At 47.2% G+C, this 22,382-nt stretch overlaps 1 protein-coding gene across 1 annotated transcript in view; it reads right to left on the bottom strand.

Moving 5' to 3' along the window:
- DAP (death associated protein) overlaps positions 1 to 22,382 on the bottom strand; it is a 49,146-nt gene that overhangs the window by 20,457 nt on the left and 6,307 nt on the right. Inside the window, exon 2 of the mRNA XM_019746019.3 lies at positions 18,735 to 18,831. Within this exon, the coding sequence (XP_019601578.1) occupies positions 18,735 to 18,831 (97 nt within the window). The remainder of the gene's footprint in view (positions 1 to 18,734; positions 18,832 to 22,382) is intronic.

Genomic DNA, 22,382 nt, shown 5'->3' on the forward strand with positions numbered 1-22,382 from the left:
TTTATGACCCACCAATGGCCCACAATGTAGTTCGGAAACCACAGTTTCCTCTGAGGAAACGGCAAACGTTCCCAAGCCTCCATCTTTGCTCTGACCAGACAGCAGGGCACTGAAGGCAGCTTATGTGTGTGATCAGGTGAATAATTTTCCCAATGGAGTAAAAGCTTATTTAGTCAGATTTCACTAAGCTGAGGTTTATGATCGTTAGCAGAAAGGATGGACAAAGAGGCAACATAAAGAAGGTGGTAGGAAGTATACGACAACCCCTTAAAACAATAAGCTTTGGGGAAGAAACTCAAAAACCCTACAATGAAAATAATACACAAATAATTGATATGCTTATTACAAATAATTCTTACTTACACATTAAGTCGTGTCTGCTCTATGAGGAATTTTACTGGCAACATTCGAATTACACAAGTCTGACTTATAGTACGGTCACGAAAGGAACAATACCACATTCCTTTATAAATATTTTATAACTCGGAATTTTAAAAACTGTATCATACTACCACTCACTAGAATGAAGACAAATTGGTGATGGTCCACTGCATGAGTTTATACTTTACAAGTGCTTTTTAGGTTTGCCATTCAGAATATGTACACACATTCCTATAAAAAGTTAGGCCGATTACGTGGGATAGCAGATAACAAAAAAGTCCCATTTCACACGATCCCTCAACAGTCTGGTTAAGACAGTGTCCCTGTTGCCTAGGGAACAAGACCCAGACGGAATGTACTCCCAGAGAAGACTGAGGCAACGTGCTAAAGAAATTCCACACTGGAGAAGGTGTCATGTCCACCCCATTGCCCACGTGTGTTTATAAGCTTCCCGCTGTGCAGCCCAGAGGGCTGAAAATGGGTCTGGCAAAAAATGCCGGGTTACACGGGCTCATGTGGCTTTGTCTGGGGCAGGGCCTCCCTGGCCAGGCCACAGGCGGAGGTGCATTGGGAACTCCCTGAGGGGGGCCACAGGAGGACGCCTGCCCGACTTCTCTGACCACAGGGCTCTTTTTACCAGGCAGGACTTCATAGGGCTGGCATGCTAGGAGGCAGGCTTCCGAACTGCTCCTGCAACTCACAATGGCATTGAAAATGCGGCGGATGTAAACTAAGCTGACATTTAGCTACTTGTAACATGTCCCAGAGGACGCACTCAAAAGGGAAGATGGTTGTGCTAAGTGAAATTTATCAATGTCTCTGTCATATGCTTTACGGCAGTGACTCAACGTGGTCCCCAGCAGCCTCAATTCACCCGGGAACTGGATGGAAATGCACATTCTCAGGCCCACCCCAGACATAGCAATCAGGAACTCCGGGGGGGCGGGCTGGCCATCTGTTACACCCGTGCCCAGGAGATGCTGATGCAATAAGCAGGCTGTGCCCTAAGGTGCAGAGCTCATGGGAGAGGCGCAGCCCCACGAGGGCCAGTCACCAGCACCTTCAGAAACAAATTAGGGAAGAATCACTACGGCACGCGGAGGCACCTAAGGCAAGGACACAGCTCTAATCTACGCACACGTGCGATCAGAACTATCCTTCCTCCTCTCCCACGCCCTCTAGAACGACTCCGTCCAGAGGCTGTGGCAGAGGGGAACGCGCTGGTATGCCCTGGGTGTCTGCCAGTGGCCAGGCATCACGCTGACGCCCTAACCAGACTTTCTCACATTAAGTCCTCTCAGAAAGATATGACGGCCTTATTACAAGATGGAAAACAGGCTCAGGGCATTGCAGGTGTGTGGCCAAACCACAGTGAGGCTCTGGGCCTTACCTTGCACAAAGAGGGCATGCTTCTACTCTGTGAGGGGTTATGATTTTTGCCCCCATTTTATACCCAGAAGTCCAGGCTCTAAGAATTTAAGTGTTTGCACAATGACACAGGCAGCGGGTCACAAAGCTGGGCCTGAACCAGTTTTCTGCACCAGACTCTGTGCTCCCTCCCCCCCCCCCCAATGCAGAGGCGAGATGAAGTGGGACACCCTAAGGTGCTGTCCCTGCAGCCTAGGGGCAGCCTTGGGTGTCCGGGGAGGAGCAGAGCCCTCACGGGGGCGCTGGCTAAGGCATGAAGACACGCGGGTTCTCTAGTGAACGGTGAGTGGAAAATGCAGAGGTCTGAGGGCTGAGCATCAGGGAACACTCATCGCGGGAGGGGAATCTCATCAGTCTGCCCTGTGTGTTCTCATTACATTTGAAAAATGAAAAGCGTAATTAGGACTGGCAGTGATGCAGGCGTGCAGTCAGATCACTGAGACTAAGCCGTGCTTCCTGCCCACATTGGAGGCCCATGTCCTCGGGGTGAGAACTGTGAGAATCATGCGGGAATCCAGGCCCTTGAAAAGTTGTCTGACGTGAGTAACACTGACACCTAAGTTCAGATACGTGTTTTGATATCGCACAGCTCTAAGAAGTATAGGATGAGGGTTCTTAACCCAAGGGGCCCAGAAACAGAAATTAGGGCTGCTGTAAGTTAGTTGAGGGAAAAACAAACAAACCAACCCTATACATTTATTTTCATTACCATCTATCTGATAATTAGCATTCTCTTTCCTTAGGAATTCAGGCAACAATCCCCAGTTGCCTTAGCAGTATCTGTAACTTTTATATCACATCAGCGTTACTGAAGGTTTCATGAAATATTGCTGCATTCATCACTACTTCAAAGTGACAGAAGCAATTAGACCTATCATGAAATCTTGTTATTCAATCTTTAAAGAAATAAATATATCATAATTTAACATTTTGATAACTACATTTCATATTTCTTATGGCCAGAAATGCTGCACTATGAGTGCACAAAAGCAAAATCAGGAAAAATAGAAAGAAAAAATTCAAAAGGTTGTGGAAAACGAGGAAACAGATACGCAGACTGGAACACCTATTAGGAGATCGGGGTTTCCCGTGTAGGTTCCTCTAGTTGAGCCTCACATGTGGCTGTAAACTTCCTGTCCCCACGGTGGATGGACTCACCTGCACAGCTGCTCAGCAGCTGTTTCTGGTGGACAGGGAGGGAGGCCCCAAACGTCGAACGCTGCAGCGGTTAGACATCATAGGCCGATGTCCCTGGCTTGCTCCTCAGAAGGCTGCTGCTGCGTCTGATACTACAGAGCATCCAGGAAATAATGGCAATGGCTCTACGCGGCATGGCAGTAACCTCCAGCCGGTGCACTAATGCTCCCACCACCTGCAGCGGACGCTCGGGTGCCTGCGTTTCACGGCTGTGCCTGCCCCATGGTCCCCATGGGACATCGAGCAGAAGCCTGACTCATCAGTGGGTTCTCACAGCAACATCTGCTGACTTTGAGAAGCTCAGGCAACTGGCAGTTGTTTGCCTGTCCTGTGGGCCATTTAACGGGCAGCTCCTGAGGACCCAGGTAGGGTTTCCAGGTGGGAATTCCTGCCCGTTCTCAGGAATTGTTTTCCCTTTCCCGTTCCCGAATCCCGAGATTTAAACTGTCTTCTGTTCTCTACGATGAATCATTTCCACAAAGTGACGGCCGATACTACCTACCACCTGGGTTCAAGGAGCCAATTTTCCTGATTTCCCGACCAAATTTTATCGCGATTCGGGAACGGGAAAGCAAAAAACATTCCTGAGAATGGGCGGGAATTCCCGCCTGGAAACCCTAGACCCAGCAAATGTGCTTATGAAATAGGTGCTGGGTCACATCGAGGCAAACAGCAAGCACCCCACGGAAGCAAGTCACCAGAGTTCATCTGGGAGGAAGCAAAGGGAAAATGCTAAGAATTAACAGCTGTCAAGAAGTGATGGGTAACTGAGGGATTCTTGGCAAACCGTGCTCCAGAAAGAAGCAGGGCAGGCTGCTGCAGGAAGGATGCTCTCCTGCCTTGTCCATCATCCATGCCCTTGGCCATGAAAACTCACCCTGGAATTTGAACAACCGCACCGAGGTATTTATCACCTTCTTTACATGTCAGCTTGTCACATGTAACAATTAGTTTGATGATCCCAAATTGGACCTGACAAGCTGCCTCTTGATGCGGCATGCCCGGATTCAGCAGAGATGAACACCGTTTTAATTTCTCCAGCCGAGGATGCAAGGATGAAACCAGGCTGCTTTCATCATTTCCACGCCACTCAGCACAGGGCCCACCTCACTGCGACGTTGCCCCTCCACCGAGAGCTGTGGCTACTTGTAAGAAGCGTGGTGTCTCAGTGTCGCTCACTGAGCATTGATAGTTTTCAGAGGTGGACAGGATGTGAAGGGCAGAAGCAGAAACTGAGCACCATCAGTGGAGAATCAGTGGGAAAACGATGAGGCTGAATAAACTCTGAAATTATGTCGATAGGGGAAGAAGACTTGATTGAGAGAAACTGATTTACAAACTTTTCAGGAACACAACTGTGCCAGGTATACACCCTCTGAAGTCCGGACGTGTGTGGGTAGCAAGAAGAAGTCTTTTCTCCTCGACCCCTCCAGCCCTCCCACAGCCGCTGCTGAGTCTAACCATGGTCCCACTGCATGTGCGTCAGCTGCTGGCCGCCACACCCCAGGCCCAGATGCCACGGGGATGTACTGTTACCCGGCGGAAAACCATCGGGGAAAATGATGATGTCGCCATGACGATGCTTAGCCACTGACAACAAACCCTGCCCACACCCGCCAAGCAGCGACTGCCACTCATGCCACTTCTTTCTTGCAATTACTATTCCCCACCACCCTTTAAGGACGGCAGTTATGAAGGAGCCCGCGGAACCGAATGTCAATCACAGAAGCCGCACAGCGAGACACTCAGTGTTCAATACACTGAAAAATCCTCTTTACACGTCTTTATGCTTCTGGCCACGGCAGCCACAGGGTCCTGGCCATTAGAAGGGGCAGCCATCCTTCAGAGCCACGTCCCTTGATGAAATGCTAATGCTAAAGAAATACAGACAGACAGACCCAACATAGGGGCCACCTTGCCTCCTTCTGGTCATCACAATGTCCTCCAAAAAGAGTCAAGCAGCTAAAAAAAGCGCTCACCTACATTTGACCCCTCTAAAACAGTACTTATAGTAACAAACACTTAAGCTGATTAGAAGAGGGAAGATACTGTATTAGTAGCCCACCAGATCAAAAAAATTAGAAGAATGTTAAAAACCATGGAAATTAAATCAAGCCCCACTCAACCGCCCCCCCGCCCGCCCACACACAAGGTCACGCAGCTACTGTTTCCCCGAAAATAAGAACTCGCCAGACAATCAGCTCTAATGCGTCTTTTGGAGCAAAAATTAATGTAAGACCAGGTCTTATTTTACTATAAGACCGGGTATGCTATGATATGATATGATACGATATAATATAATACTGGGTCTTATATTAATTTTTGCTCCAAAAGACTCATTAGAGCTGATTGTCCAGCTAGGTCTTATTTCCGGGGAAACAGGGTAGCTAGTGGTAGAGCCAGCCCAACTCTTGTCTCCTAACTGGGTCTTTCTATCGTACCCTGATGCCTCATGAAAACAATTTGGTGGCTACAGAACCTTGGAAAGTACACTTAGCTCCTCAGGGTCATCCTAACAAGACTATTGTTAAACCTGTTTCCTGGGGAGGAAATAACAGATGAGGACTGGAGGCACATATAGGGACGACCATTAATACCCAGGCAAGAGATAAAAGAAAACAGTTCTTGAGCATTTTTAGTAAAGAAAAAGACAGCAGCCACAGTCACTAATTAACACTAGCACTTTACAAGGAGAGATTGTACTGTGGGCTGCAGGCCAGATACCAAGGCATGAGAATGAATGTGTGAAACCAGGCTCCCGCCTCGCTAAAACCTTGGTGAGTTGGCTGTATGTTGTATTACGTGCCATTGTCTTCATCCTCATTGTAATGCTGACCTGTGCCGCCTTCGGAGGTATGAAACACATCGCTCCTAAGCATGTATGAAAGGAGACCCCGGCTTCCTCTGGGCCTTGGGGGGGACTGAGTGTCATCCGAGTTCAGGTGCCAGGTGTCCACCTGGAAGGGGAGTGAAGCAAAGTCCGAAATACAAATGGTGACTTGTTTGGGTGCAGAAAAAAACGGAGAGCACGAAAGTACACCCCAGAGATTTGTTCAACAAGCCACAGAGCACAGACAGTCCATTTCCTTGTGCTATCCTAAAAGCCATACAACAATTTCTAGAACCGACTCTAAGATGATTGAAAGCACAGCACCTTTGGTCCTGTTTAAGCCTGAGGTGACTTATCACCACCGCACAGGAACCGCGCTATCACCAGGGAACGCAGACGCCTCGGTGAGGACAGAGCCATCTCCCCAGGTTTCCTGAGGCCTCGATTCCGTTTTCTCATCTCCTCCGGAGTCTCGCGAAGTTCCAGCCTCACAGCAGGAACTCCGTAAGTGTGTGCCTGTTATTAATCCACGTGTGCTTTTACTTCTCTCCAGAGCTTGCAGGTGTTCATTTTTCCTCACTCTGCTTTCACCATAAAAGTCCCGTAAGAGAAGCAGACTCCTCTACAAACCTCATGTTACAGATGAGGAGCCAGCCCCGAAAGTTAGTGCTTTACCTGGGACCACCCAGGAGCCACCAGCCAGGACCTGGGGAGCCCTGGCTCTGCCCCCCAACGTGGGACTTTCCCATGCTAAGCATGCTACGTGTACATTTCAGGCCAACAATGGAAGGCTGAGTCTTGGGAACTATGTTTACCTAAATGGCTTGATTTTGCAGTTACAATGTGGTCTAGGATAAGAAAGCAAGCTAAGAAGAGTAACGGATAAACTAACGGACAAAAGGCCCAGCCTGAGCTGGTCAATCTCAGCACTTATCTTTTCTGGTTCCTTGTCCCCTAAGGGAGGACGCTGACTCAGTGACAGAGGGAGGAGCCCTGGGGCTTACCCCAGGCCTGGGTCTCTAAGGACGCTCATCCAGGGGCGCCAGCTGTGGGCACAAAGTCAAGCTCTGAAGGCCTAGAAGATGCTCAGGCTAGAATTCCCAGGAGGAGAGGTGGGGGTTCAGCAGACACCAACTGACCCAAGCTCTCCCCCTCCTCTCTCCCCTGCAGGCTGCCCTCTGACCCAACAGAGTCAGCAAAGCATTTCTGTAGAAATCCACCCTGTAGGCTCAGCCTTGCCAAAGTTGGAAAGGGTTAGCATTTGTTTTTATCTATAATCACATTTGGAATCTCTGGCAAAATGAAAACAGACTCTTCCATTCTTTAACAGCATTTGTTTTGCGCCCATGTGGCACCACCCTTCCCATTTAAGACTTATTATTTCTTTTTTCCACTTAAAGTCATAATGAATTTAGTGGCCATGAGTCACTGGTTTCACACTGACGCCAAACTCCTCTAACTGTACTTTTCTGGTCTGGTCTCCTTTCTTGGCAGCTGACCTTGGGAATCTCGGATCCATGGCTTCTCAAATGGAAGTGGACCCTGTCTTTGTGCCGTGTGTCTCTGACACACTGGGCTGGGTAGCTCCCAAGTGGACGGTCATTTTCCTGGCTCTGTGGCTCCTGCCATAGAGATGTGAAGGCTTCCCGGGGAGCGGCTGCCATTATTCAGGCTGTTGGGCTGCCCTCGTGGAAGCCTGTGCCACTGCAGTTACTCCAACACTACAAAGCTTGTACAACCGCAAAGCTTGAGTTGACAATTGGGGTAGAAGGAAACTCACAGAAACTTTTATCTGAAATGAGCTTGAATGGAAACCAGTCTTTAGTAATACAATCCTAGTGTGGAAGATATGTCTCTGAACTTTGAAATTCTAAGTAGAATTTTAGGCTTTCTTTTCAATAATTTTTCCCCAACTCTTTGGGAAAAGAAAGCTGGTTGCCAGAATATAGATGGTGGGCAGCAGAGTGGCTAGTCTTTGGAGTCAGATTAAGATTCAAATACTAAGTCTGTCAGTTCCTATCAGAATGACCTTGGGTATGTCATTAGCCTTTCTCAGCAGAATTCTTCATCCATAAAATGAGGGTCTACCACCTCCCCTGTAAACCATGAAGACAAAATAAGACTATATACAGAGGATGCCGCCCCCAAAATGTATACACATTTTAAGAAAGGAAAAAACTGTATTAAAATCGTAATATTCAATGTATACTGATAACAAAAGATGAACACAAGTCACGTGTATACACTTTTTTGGCACCCTCTGTATATACAGCCCCGGTCTAATGGTGGCTTGTATTTGTCATTATTTGGCTCTTAGACTGTCTGAATGACGCTGAATTGTTTATTTGATAGCAGGGACAATCTTCTAAACTTCTCATTCCTCAAAGTCCACTTACGATGAGACATAACCATAAACTCAAGAGGCTGAATGACAGATACCTTCAAAACAGATGAAAGTGCGATGGAAAAAATGCTCCATCCTGCCCTCTGGTCAGTTCCGGACATCACTTGCTCTGCCTTTGCCAGAATGTCCCTTTACGCTGCCCCCTGACCAGCAGTCTCCCCATACGAGTCTGTCTATCAAAATTCTGTAAGTGCTTCTAGATTCGGAGTCTCAACGTTTCCACGATCATTTTATAGCCTGTTCATCAACAACATTCATGTCATTTATTGTCCTAGTTTTTCCCTCAACTCACAGAACTTATCCAATATGGTAGGCTATCAACAACCCTTTCTCCAGAGTCTGCTCTCCACTGAATCCAGGTATAGCAAAGGTTAACCTTAGCTGCAGAGGTCAAGCTACCCTGTAGGTAGGAATGTTGTTAAATAAATGGAACCAATTAGTATTCCTAGAATCAAACTTAAACTTTATACGAAACTGCCTTCCTCGAAAACATGTGCCCACATCAGAACTTGCATATTTCTACTCTGTCATCTTAGCTTTCCTTCCCTTCAATCCTACCTCCCACGACACCCACCTAAAGAGTAAGCAGCAATTACTTCTCTGCATTCAGTTATACTGGCCCACGATGCTCTAAATTTCATTATCACCACACTGAGAAAACCTGCTACAAAGGAACACTTAACAGATGTCATTTATAATCTTCACTCTCCCACTTTAAATCTTTAGTCCTGACTTATATAAATTCAAAGTTATCCAGAATAAAGGTTAGTGGTGGTAGTCCCAACTTTTTGGACAAGTTCCTGCAAGACCCCAGACACTCTTTTTACTAGTGGCCTGTGTCCTCCCCGGAAGGTTCTGCTCTGTAGACTGCCAGGGAGGCCACAGCCCACCCCTTCCGACCAGCACACCAACAAACAACCCGTAATGACTGTGCCTTATTTGCCAAATCCTTCGCCTCAGGCTGGCCCATACTTCCTAAAGCCATTTGCACATAGATTCTATTCTGGCAGCACATCCATCTTTCCAGTAAGCCCACATCAACAGAGGGGCAGAGAGCTTGGTGACCCTGGTGATCAGCACTGAGCATGACTGAGTGAGTGATCAGCTGGTGGGGACGCTGACAGGTGTGCTCGGTGACAAACCAGCATGCATCTTCATTTCCTCTCTTGTCCCCCAGTGAAAGCCTCCGGCCAACGCACTCTGCAGAGGGCCCTGGCTGCCACCAATGCGGTTAAGAACATCCTGTTGGGCTGTCCTCCATGTGCTCCACCTGCGGTTTTCCTAGGAGAGGAGGGCCCACCCCGAGTCACATGACCCAGTTTTGGCCAATGAGTTTGCTAGAGGGCTTCTGGCAAAGCTTTTCTTGCTCCTAAATAGGGACTCAATAAGAGATGCCTGTTTCTTCCTCTGGATACCACACGTCTGGACGTGTTGGCTGGACCTGCTGCAGCCACCCCACCACCCACCTGTGAAGAAAGCTACTCCAGGAGGGAGGCAGAGCTACCAGTGGGCCCAGAGGTAGACCTGGCAGAGGCTGGGGCAGCCATGTTGCCTGCAGCCAGCACCCCCCACCCCGACCTTCTTCACAGGAGACAGCCCAAGTCCTTGCTGCCTGGTCCACTCTGAGCTGCGTGCACTGGAAAGCACCTCCCCCTCCGCCCCAAGTGTCCTGGTAACCCTTCCAGGGAGGCATTTCACCGGTGGGCGCTTCCACCCTCCCGGCTAAGAAAATGTGGGGGCTGGATCCATGCAGGGCTGGATTTCCCACCCTGCGTTCGTGAGGGCTTCTTTCTATAACTGAGGTGACATTCACATGTGATGTAATTCACCATGTGAACCACTTTCAAGTACAGTTCAATGGCTCTTTTAATACACTGTATGCCACCATCACTCCATCTAATTCTAGAACATTTTCATCATGCCGAAAAGAAAGCACTCACTCCCTACCCCCCACCCCAGCCCCGGGCAATCAGGAATCTGCTTCCTGTCTCTTTGGATGTGCTTATTCGGGACATTTCATAGAAACGGAATCCTGTGATACGTTGCCTTTTGTGTTCGCTTCCTTCACTTAGCGTGATGCTTTCAAGCTTCACCCAACGGTGCAACACGTGTCGCCACTTCATTCTCTTTCGTGGCCAATATCCCACTGTATGGAGAGACCATGTTTTGTTTATCTGTTCATCATCTGGTGGACATTTGGCTTGTTTCCACTTTTGACTACGGTGAATAATGATGCGACGAACACTCATGTCCAAGTTTGTGTCTGGACACCCGTTTTCAATTCACTCGGGTACAGCCCTAGGAGTCAAATTGCTGGGTCCTGCGGTGATGCCGTGTCTAAGTTTCCGAGGAACCACCAAACTGCATTCATAGCAGTAAGTCTTTTTTTGTTTCTTCAACAGAACTTTTTTTATTGTGATAAAAAACATATCATAAAATTTACCATCTGACTCATTTTTCAGTGTCCAGTTAGTTTAGTAGTGTTAAGTGTATTTCCAGTGCTGTGAGACACAGCTCCAGAATCTTTTCATCTCGCAGAACTGAAACTCTATGGCCGCTCAACAACTCGTTTTGCTCCCTCCCCCTGCCCCCTAGCAACCTGCACTGTACTTCGTGTCTTGATGAATTTGACTGCTTCAGATGCCTCATGTAAGTGGAACCACACAGTTTTGTCCTTTTGTGACTGGTTAATTTCACTTAGCATCCATTTTGTAGCATGTGACAAGAGTTCCTTCCTTTTTAAGGTTACGTAGTATTCCACTGCCTGGGCATACTGCATTTTGTTGATCCACTCATCTGTCAGTCGGCATTTGGGGTGTTTCCACCACTTGGCTATTGTAAATAGTACTGCTGTGAACATGGCGGGGGGCAAATATCTCTTGAGACCTTGCTTTCAAAAGTTCCTTTGGAGATATAACCAGAAGTGGGCAAAGACTTCTTTTTAACATAAAAAACTTTGTGGATCTCTGCCCAGTAGGTGTTCTGCTTTTGGTATCAAGCCCCTTTAGGTCTTTAGTAAAATCTGACCCCCCCACCCCCATGGAGCGCCTGGGTTAGGTGACCTCGCAGGTCGTGTGCAGCTCCAAAGCTGATGGTTCTGAGAACTGCTTGATTGTACCACCGTCCTCATGACTCCAATCCAGGTTCATTTGACATGAATGACTACAGGCCTGCCTGCGAGGATGCACACAACTGAAAACCAAAGCACACGGCCTGTCTAGAGAGAGCGGAGGGCCCAACAGAATCTGCCAAGAATACTTTTCTTCCTCCACACCGACCCTCCCTCATTCATCTCTTTCACCAGTGGGAAAATAAAAAATAATCACGTCAATAAGTTAACTATTTTACTTTTAAAGAATCCAAGTCTAAGCGAATTATTACTGATTCACCAAGTATAGTAGTCACCCCTTACCCCAAGGTTTCACTTTCCACGGTCAGAAAACATTAAATGGAAAATTCCAGAAGTAAGCAATCTATACGTTCTAAATTGCAAGCTGTTCTGAGTCGCATCAGGAGATCCGACACTATTCCACGCGTTTCCCCCAGGGACAGAGTCATCCCTTTGCCCGCGTCTTCACACTATGCTGTCCGATAATGGCACTGGTCAGTTGGTAGCTGTCCCAGTTTTCAGCGGGACCCCAAGGGTCATAGTGTTTGTATCCAGTAACCCTTTTATTTAATAATGGCCTCAAAGCCATTCATAACTTTTATTACAGTATACCGTTATAATTGTTCTATTTTATTATTAGTTATTATTGTTCATCTCTTACTGTGCCTAATTGATAAATTCAACTTTAAATAAGTCTGCACGTATAGAAAAAAGCATAATATGTATAGGTTTCGGTACTATCCGTGGTTTCAGGCATCCAGTGATGGTCTTAGAACGTGTCCCCCACAGAAAAGGGGGGAGTAGTACTGTATTTTCTGAATGCTCTGCATTTTGAGACATGGAAGTCAGTGGAGTTTATTTAAATAGAGGGTTTCCAAATTTTCAGGCGTAGTAATTTTAATGTAATAAACTCAACAAAGGGCTCTTGTTTCTATGTAGTTAGTCTTACATGTAGCACAATTCTATGAAGGTATTATTACACATTTCATTCTATAAAATCAAATCACTGGAGAGTTGATTTAAATTCAGTTGACACGTTTATGTGATAAGAAAACACTCCTGATAAACAGTGCCACCCTCTGAGTAACACCGTAAAAACAAAAGAGTCATCTGTTCCGAGAGGCCGACTCCAGTGCAGACGCGCACGGTGTCTGGAGGGGAAAACTGATCGCGCCATTTCCTTCTGATAAAAGGGGCTCCTGGGGTGGAGGGAGTGTGACAGTCTCGGAGGAGCTGGAGGCTGGTGCAGGGAGAGGGAGCAGGCAGAAGCCCATCAATCACCCCTGGTTTCTGCATCCGTTCTGGAAGCAGATGTCGTGCCAACACCGCCTCTCAGCCAGTTACCAGCAGCCCAGGCACTGGGGGCAAGTGGGCCTTTGGCACTTCCCTTCTCACCCCAAACTGAAGGAGTCCAGCTGGCTGCTGTAACATCTGGATGCCCACGCGCCTCTCCCTCTGCGGAGCAGCGAGCCTTTGGTTCGCCACCTGTCAGATTCATGGCTTCCTCTGGTGCCCACGGGTGTGAAAGGAGAACCGAGAGACCGCGTTCCAGGCAAGATGAGTACTAATGCCCATCACTGTCAGGACACCAAAGATGCCCGCAAACCATCAGGTCGGGGACAGATTCTCCCTCACGGCCGTGGTGGCACCTTGATCTTCCAGCCTCCAGAACAGAGACAGAACATTTCAGTTATTCTCAGCCCCCCAGTGTGCCGTACAGGTTACAGCAGCCCTGTGGTGGGTAACACAGCTGTCACGTAGCGTGTTTCCCCGAACATAAGACCTAGCCGGACAATCAGCGCTAATGCATCTTTTGGAGCAAAAATTAATATAAGACCGGGTCTGATATTATACTATATTATATTATATTATATTATATTATATTATATTATATTATATTATATTTTATATTATATTATATTACATTATATTACATTACATTATATCATACCTGGTCTTATATTAAAATAAGACTAGGTCTTAAATTACTTTCTGCTCCAAAAGACACATTAGAGCTGATGGTCCGGCTAGGTCTTATTTTCGGGGAAACACGGTAGTAACAGCTGTTTTGGGCGAGAGCCATCAGGGGGCTAAAAGCAGGAGGTGAGCGTCTGACGAGGAACAAACCCGAGCAGCACTGCCACAGTCGCTCTCAGAGACGCGCGGAGCAGCGAAAACTGACAGCCACTGGTGCGCAGGTTCCCCGGGGGGGGGGGGGGGGGGAACATGACCTCCTGCCTTCTCCTTTCAGCTTTCATATGGCAAACAAGTGTCCTTTTCATGAGCTCCATGATACAGACACTGTTGTACAATTAATAAACATATTGGGGGAGACACTTTGAGGCTGTGCAAATATCCCGTTTCTCCTCAAACGTCACCCACTAATCGCAGCATCCATTGGGGACCCTGTAACCATCACTGTGCTGTCTGCCTTGGGGCGATATTCTATTACCCTCCTTCCTGGCACATTTATTAATTGGAATTCTTCTCTGAAGAGCTGTCCCTTCTCCTCATCTATGTATGCAGTGATTTACATCAGGATGAACTCATGGACGCTCGTTCTACTCTGCGGGTTCTAATCCGACCCTGCCATTTATTTGGTTGCCCCTGTGCCAGCCCTGGCCGTGGGGGCTCCTTCAGGCCGGCCTCTGTGGTGTTCTGACAAATCCCCGTCCTGTGCGGTGTACCTCCTCATGTTCTGGCACTGCAGGGGTTCCAGGCTCGTTGAGCGTTTTTCCTGTTCTGGCTCTGGAAGTAATTAATCACCTTTTCAAGGAACCCTGGTTTCCTTGATTGGGGAATGGTGTTTAGAAACCAAGCCCTGGGCCTCGGGATGCTGCTCGAGGCTACATGGGTGTCAGGAGTTTCCAGGACGTCTGTGAACACAGCCAGGAGTACACAGTCCTAACATAACACCAGTACGGTGTATACACTAACGCTCCCCCCATCTGTATTTCTGCATGTATGTGTACATCGGTGTGTATCTGCCATCCATCCATCCATCCATCCATCCTACGAGTTCATACCAATACCTTCAATTCTGACTCAACACCACAAAGTTCATTTTAGTCTTCCTTTCCAATTTATAACCTTTCTCTGACATCGAGAAACCTGGCTCTCACTACCCACAATATACTTATTTGTTCAATCTTATTGTACACATAAAGCAATTTCAGAACTGCTAACCCATACTCCTGTAAGAAACACACTGACTAACTGGAGTACGGCATTTACATCCCGTTTTTTGTCTTTAGCCTTAGAGTATGCAGTCAGAATACTGTTTTCCAAAGTTACTTAGGTTAGGTCTTTTCTTCCCACTCTTTTCAATGGGTTACATTGACCATTTGTATTACAATTAGGTTCATCTGTTACTATTTGTATTCCATTTTGCGCATCTCCCACATGCCAGGTGGTTTAAATTGTGGGCTTATTTTTCGGTTGTGTGGAAGAGGACCAGGTTGTAATCAGAGGGTGTACTCAGCTGAGCTCAGAGAAGGCTGCTCCCTCTGCGCCCTGATTACCCGCCCCCATTTCCCCTCCTCTGCCTCTTTTCTGCCCACCCCAGTCCACACCCAAACCTTCCATTCCTACTTTATTCTTCCTGTTACCTATCCTTTTTAGTATCTGTACCAAGTGCGATTCATGGTAGGACCTCAGTATGTGTTTGACACTACACTGTTTTCTTTAGTGGCTCCTACTGAACCCTGAAATCCATTCAGCATCTGCAATTTCTCCTTTACGTAATGAAACTGGGTACTTCATCTCAACTCGCTGAGAAAAGGCTTTGAGGAAAATCACGCTTTCCTAACTGGGTCGGCTCTAAGAAAGCCTCCAGCAGCCACTCAGGGAAGTATTAGTTAACAATAATGAAGCCTATTTCTCTCCCTGGATACGCATATGAAGAGTTCTACATAACAAGAACTCAGCTTGATGAGAATTCTAGGGCAACATTTCCGAAATTCTGCTACATTCTTTCCCCACCCCTTTAAAAAAAAAGCAGCATCCCAAAACAATTTGGCAGCATAGGAAATTTCTGTAAATCTCGAGAAAATTGCAAGATTAAAGGGATTAAGAATAGCATAAATATCTGTAAGAAAAATAATCACAAGTAAAAGTTGTGGTTTTTGGTGTTTTGGTCACATAATAACCTCTTCATGGCTGCAGTTGTTCATTTTCTCTGTAATCAGTACTTGATTATCAGATTAATGAGGAAGGAATGCACCAGAGGTGAGTCAGTAAATGTGAAGCCAGTTTAAAAACTTTGGGAAGGAAAGCAAAGAGTTTTACCAATGCAGAGCAAGGAGGAAATTGGCATCTGAGACTATGCACTTATTTTCATATTGCGAGAACACTTGGATCCAAATATGAAAACATAACACTTTAGGACTAGGATAACATGGATGTTGACGTCACATGCTGTGACATTTCCAAGAGAATAATTAAATGTTTGACAAATTCTGCAAAGAAACAGGTCTTTCCATATGTAAAGTATTTGCAGTCTCCTGAAGCCTTGTTGTAAATGGATAATTAGACCACCTACTGATGGCGAGGCTACATGGGTGGGATTATAAACTGGAGAGATGTGGAAAAGGTTATGGGCAACCCCAGAAGCAGTCTGCGTTGACCCTAAAAACACCCTGTCAATTCAGGGGGCTTCTGCAGCATATGAGAGGTACTGGCTTCCCAGTGAGGGCGGACTCAGGGCTGAACCGCGGCCTGACCACTGACTGGCTATATCCCTTTGGGCCGATAACCTCCCTAAGCTTTGGTTTCTCATCTCTATAATGGGCATGGTACTACCAGCTTACAGGTAGTGGGAGCTTTAAGACGCCGTGTGAAGCACTTAGTGGGGCCCAGCACAAAACAGGCGCCCGACTGCTAAGCATGGCCTAGTGACTAAGAGCAAGGACGCTGGGCCCAGCTGCCAGTGCTGGAATGCTGGCTCTGCCACTCGTTTGCCATGTGACTTTGGAGAAGTCACTTAACCTCTCTGAGCTGTTGAAGTGGGAGTAGCAATGTGGGATGGGGACAATAATAAATAACCAACTCTGAAATAGGGATGACAACAGTAATTGCAAGGAACAAATGAATTAATATAATATATGCAGAGCACTTAGGACAGGGCCAGACTCACTGCCCTCTAAAATATTAGTGATGATGATTAACTAGAATTATCAATGAGCCCACCAGAAAAATGGGGAGTGGCCTAGTGGTGGAAGCAAACGAGTCTACGGAGAACCAGGCCCGGTGCAGGGGTTTGGAAGGGGCTGTGTTGGCAACATGTGTCAATAGCCTGAATCCACAGAGGCTGCCACATCTGTCCACAGAGTGTCAAGAGGCCTAACCCAGAGCAGTCAAGGGTGAAGCCCAAGTCAGGAGGACACGAGCTAACACACCCACTAGGAACACAGTACAGCCATGTGGCTGCAAGGAACCAAGACAGACCCGTGCTGTGTGTCATGCAGACCCCACGCTGCAGTCAGCCTGCTTCCAGATACTTGGTTCCATAGAATGCCGGGAGCTCACTCCTTTCTCTTACAGTCGTTTGTCCTCTGGTATTTTTATTTAAATGGCACGTCTTTGATGAATGCTGTATTTCACTCACGAAAAAAATCATAGAAAGAAAACGAACGGATTGTTCTGTCCATATTTCTAAACATGCTAATAAATTATCATCTCTCACTGAACTGACACAGTGTTACACAGGAAATAGCTATTTGTACCTTATTCCACTTAAACTCACACAGAAGAGCATGTTTCATTAACTTTCCAGGATCTTTTTTTTCCAGGAAAGGCTTTGTCCCTCATTCTTTGTCTTCCTTCGTAAGGAAACTGAATGAAAAAGAAACACCGCAGGGTTCCTAGTGGACAAATTACTGTAGGCCCCGCTGCTCTCATGCCTGATTCTGACGTCAGGAGTTTTCTGAAAGCCCAGTTTCCTTGTAACTCGTGTGGAGGCACCACTGACCTGAACTGGCCCTAGTCTGTAAGTTTGAAAACCGTGTCTCCCTTGGTGTGAGCACCACGCAGATGTGCTGCGGAGACCTCGGTGCGCAGCTGGATGGAATGTGCACCGCTTTTCTCCAAAAATCTGTGTCACTCTCCTAAAACCTCTAAATTTCTCAATTCTGAAATAAATCAGGCCCCAAACTTCACAGATACAGGACTGTGGCCCTGTAGGTGTTACTGATGCTGTTACCATCCAAACACAGCTTTGTGAAAACAGCCAGGGAGAAACACAATGCTCGAATTTTCTTTAAACTGCCTTCTTTTCAAACCAGAACTTGGACTTGAACCTTCAGGTTGCTGATCTCAGATTTAAAACGCACAACAATCACCCAGAAACTTAGCCTCAAATTCTGTCTGTGCCTCACGTGGTGGCCCGGTAACTCCTGCCATCCGAGGTTCCGCAGAAAACCCCGGGAAGTGCAGCACACATGTAAGAGGACCCGTGGGGCCTCACAGAACACGCACGTCCTATTTAGGGGGCACACGTTCACGCGAGCTACTCTGCAGGAAGCCCATTCAGCTACGGACCCCAGAAGACCTGGGTTTCAATGCCGGCCCCTTAACTTGCAAGCGCACGACGTGGGCCAGTTTATAGCCGCTGTGGACGAGTTTCTGCGTGTGTGTCAGGACACCGCCGCACTGCTCAGGACGACGGGGCTGGACGGACTGCATGCACGGCCCGCGAACGCGCCAGGTCTACAGCAGAGCGGCTGGCTGCTCACACCCTCCCCACGCTCGGAGACGCCTGAGGACAAGCTGTAGGCAGAGCGCTTACTGTTCACTTTCTTCCCAGTGGACAAGCTCACAGAGGCGCTGTCACGTGCACAGGTTTATTACGAGGCGGACGGAAGCGGATTCGCACCGCGGTCCTTGAACCAAATTTGACATCAGAACCTCTAAGGCAAACAGGTCATCACAGAGAGAGGGACATGCAGGGAGAGGAGCTGTCCAGGACCAGGGCGCGCTGGGTGGCCTTTCAGGACACCTGGGCTGGCCGCGCTGGTTCTCCATACGGCTGAAGAACTGGGAGAGCCCAGAAGCTTGTGGGCCTTTTACAAATCAGTAGTTCTCTACCCTGGCTGCACAGAATGCCAGGCCCACCCCCGAGATTCACCCACTGTGGCATTTTCAAAGGTCTCCCGCCTACTGGCCAGACTGATGGCGGGCTCGGATTTTCTCAGGAAGCTGGGCCGGCTCTCATGCCCCATCCCTCCTGTTAGGGAGTAGAACCGCCCCTCACCGATTAGGGAAGGAAAAACACACAGCTACACACGCACTGCCCAGGGGTTATCAGCTCAGAGCAGAGAACAAGTGTTAATGTTTAACAGAACAATGGTTACTGCGAACTCGCTGGTGATTCACCAGGACTCTCCCACCTGGGACTTTCCCACTCTTGGTCGTCCTTGTCTTTCTCTTCTTTGGTGTCTCCAGAATGTGGGTGTTTCTGCACAATTCGCATTCCACCGGCTTTCACTAGAATGAAAACAAAGTGGGGGGTGTGATCAGTGTGGAAAGGGAACCACCAGAGAGCACTAGGGGAACCAGCTCCAAAGGTTTTGGTTGCCCACGGCCACAAGTGAGTCCAGATAACTGGCCATGACAATGACTAACTACAGAAGGCCAGTGTTGCTGGGGGACGATTCAGGGTGACATGGCCCTTAACGCTCTCCTTTACTCCAGATCCAGGTAGAAACTCCCCAAGGCTCTTGTTTGTTTGGTCCTCTTATAAGTCTGTCAGAGAGCACAGTGTAACCAGAGTACAATCCACGTAAAGGAATTTGGCTGCCTGCCTTATGTTCTGCATATTTTGGTGCCGCAAGGCCCCACGGAATCTTTGCTCTGTGGTATTTTCTCAAACACTCACAATGCTTTTCCTTTAAATCCTGAATTGTCCTGCATTATTATTTTTAAATTACAGTTGACATACAATAATATATCAGTGTCAGGTGTACAGCACTTATATTCCTTACATGAAGTGATCACCATAAGCCCAGTACCCATCTGTCACCGTAGTTATTACAATATTATTGACAATATTCCTGATGCTGTACTTATATCCCTGTGACTTACTCTGTAACTGGAAGTTTGTACTTCTTAATTCCCTTCCCCTTTTCTGCCCATCTCCCACCCCTCCCCTCTGGCAACTATCTGTATTTATGAGTTTGCTTCTGTTTCATTTTGTTTGTTCGCTTGTTTTGTTTTTCAGATTTCACATATAAGTGAAATCATATGGTATTTGTCTCCAACAACGCTTCTGATGGGGTGATACAGCCACAAGTGACATGGGACAGTTGCTGTGCCAGTCACATACAATAATATATGTGCCACTCAGATGGCAGTCAAGATTTCTGCGGCAGCCTTTCCCAAACCTTAGTGTTGGCAGATGTTAGTTTTTTAAAACAGCCTTCACATACAATTCATACACAAGTCACCCATTTAGAGTGTATCATTCAATGGTTTTGACTATGTTCGTAGGTGTACAACCACTGCCACAATCAGCTTGAGAACATATTCATCACCCCAAGTAGAAACCCCAAACTGGTCCCAATTTCTCCAATGCTCGCCGACACGTGTTATTATCTAGCTTTTTAATTATAGCCATCCTAGTGGGTATGAAGTGGAATCCAATCGTAGCTTGGTTTCTATTTCCTTACTGGCTAATATGTTGATAATTGTTCTACAAGAAAAAAGACAAAAAACGTGGATTCTAGGATCTAATAAGTGTGGCAAATGCTAGGTTAAACACATTAAATGGGTTTCCTCAAGACAGATTTTCTCACCCTTTTGTGAGGGGCACAGAGCATGCCATCTTTCCCAAATGCATTTGGCCACAGAACTTTTTTCTTTTGCAGTAATGAGGCTGTGTGTGTGTGGTCATCCTTTAGGACGATAACGTTCCATGGAACAGAGTTTGGAAATGCTGGCCCCATATCCGAAAAGCCGATCTGCTTTGGGGTCAGCAAGCTACTCCATGTCCTCAGCTAGATGGTCTCAGAGTTGGCCCCTTAAAGCCTCACCGCATCCTCCAAAGAAAGGGGATAAGAGCAGCACCCTAAGACTGAAAAGTTGAAATGAGAAGAGAGGCTACAGAAATCCTAACCTGCAGTGTGATGGTGTTTGGAGGTGGGACCTTTCAGAGGCGATTAGGTCACGAGGGTGGATCCCCATGAATGGAATTAGAGCCCTTGTATTGGGACCCCAGAGAGCTCTCTTGCCCTTTCCACCATGTGAAGACACAGAAGATGGCCATCTACGGTCACCTACTCTTATTAAGGAAGAAGCCCTTATCACACACAGAATCTGCTGGCACCTTGATCTTGGGACTTCTAGCCTGAAAAGCCATGAGAGATAAATTTCTGTTGTTTATAAGCCACCAGTCTGTGGTATTGTTATAGCAGCCCGAACGGGCTAAGGTAGAGGTGTTTGGTAGCTTCCTGGCACAGGTGAGTTCTCGGTAGAAAGTAGAGCTGTGTCAACTGTACTCATCAGCCCCCAGGCTCACCACACCTCATCTTCCCTTCTCAGGATAGTGACTCCCACGGTTCTGCCATCACACAACAGTCAACGTGTTAGGCCATGTCCTCTGGCATTTCAAATTTCAGTGGGACCCTGCTGAACTAGCAAAGTCCAGAACAAGTTTCTTTAGATGCTGAAGAGCAGGAAGGAGAATGTGAAAGCCCCCTCCGGCTCACACCCTCTTGTTCATTAGTTTTCAGTTTCCGTGGGAGAGTCTGCCAGCCCCCCAGCTTCAGGAAGCTGATGATGCCTGCTTCATGGCCAAAGGTACTTAGCAACGGTCTATTAAAAAAGGCAAAGCAGGGTCTTATTCATTTCCCTTTTATATATTTAAACATATCAGACATACTTGTCTTATAGGTGTAGATCCAATGATTGTATTATCTGACATCCTCAGGAGTCTGATCCACTGTCTGTTTTTGCCTGCCGACTCACCCTTACTGGGGTGACTGTGAGCTTGTCTTCAGTAGAGCTTTATCTGAGGGGTCCCTCTGGGGCCCAGCATTAGGCAGAATCCTTTTGGAGAAATGCTATACGTGCTCCTGTTAGGCCAGGAGTACAGGCACCTGGAAACCCTTTTTTACGTCAGATTCCTCAGGAATTGCCAAACAGTGTAAATTTGAACCCACAGACCACATAAAGGCAGGCCTGCATTCACAAATTCTCAAGAACACTTTTTTCTCCGTCCGGAGCCCAGGCTAAAACAGATCAGCTTTCTCCCCATCCCACTAGCCACATTTGTTTCCCCCACCCTTTCCCCATGGATTTGGCCTCTGAGCACCCAGCTTTCTGCTGGGGTCTTGGGTTAAATGAGGCGGTTGGGGTGGGCTCTGATCCAGGACTGGGGTCCTTATAAGAGGAAGAGACACCAGGCCACTCCCTGCCTCATGTGGGCCCAAGGCTCTTACTAACTGCTCTGAATTTCAGTTTCTTCTTTGGGTGTGGCTCCTAGGGATTTCCCTCACGTTGGGCTCAGATGTTTTTCAAAAAAGGAGAAGAAAACAAAAACATCATTTGCAGGTGGCTTATGAAGATTTCTCAGGTGCTACAGTATGCCAAACCTTAAGAAATGGAGACTGAAAATAAAATTCTGTAGTACATTTAGGATGATTCCCCACTCTACTGAAATGTAAGATTGGAGAATTCTGATTTTTTTTTTTTTTTTTTTTTTTTTTTAGCCAAAGGAGGAGGCTGGGAGAACTGTACCACTAAATGTTCTTTTCTTAAAATTCAGGTTGCCCTCACATCTATCCCACTCCCATCCCATTCCCACTAGAAATGGATTAGAAGTGCTGCTAGGGGCTTCCTCCAAATGCTTACGTTGCAGCCCCACCTCCCAGGAGCTCAGAATATGACTGCCTGTGGAGACACGGCCTCTGCAGGAGTGATTAGGTTACAAGAGGCTGTTTAGGTGCAGCCCTGATCCAACAGGACTGGTGTCCTTATAAGAAGAGGAAGAGACCCCAGGGATGCAGGTACACAGAGAAAAGGCCCCTTTGGGACACAGT

Source organism: Rhinolophus sinicus, chromosome 3, assembly GCF_057876585.1.
Source record: "Rhinolophus sinicus isolate RSI-liver-muscle chromosome 3, RSI-T2T, whole genome shotgun sequence".
In the NCBI taxonomy this organism is placed as follows: Eukaryota; Metazoa; Chordata; class Mammalia; order Chiroptera; family Rhinolophidae; genus Rhinolophus; species Rhinolophus sinicus.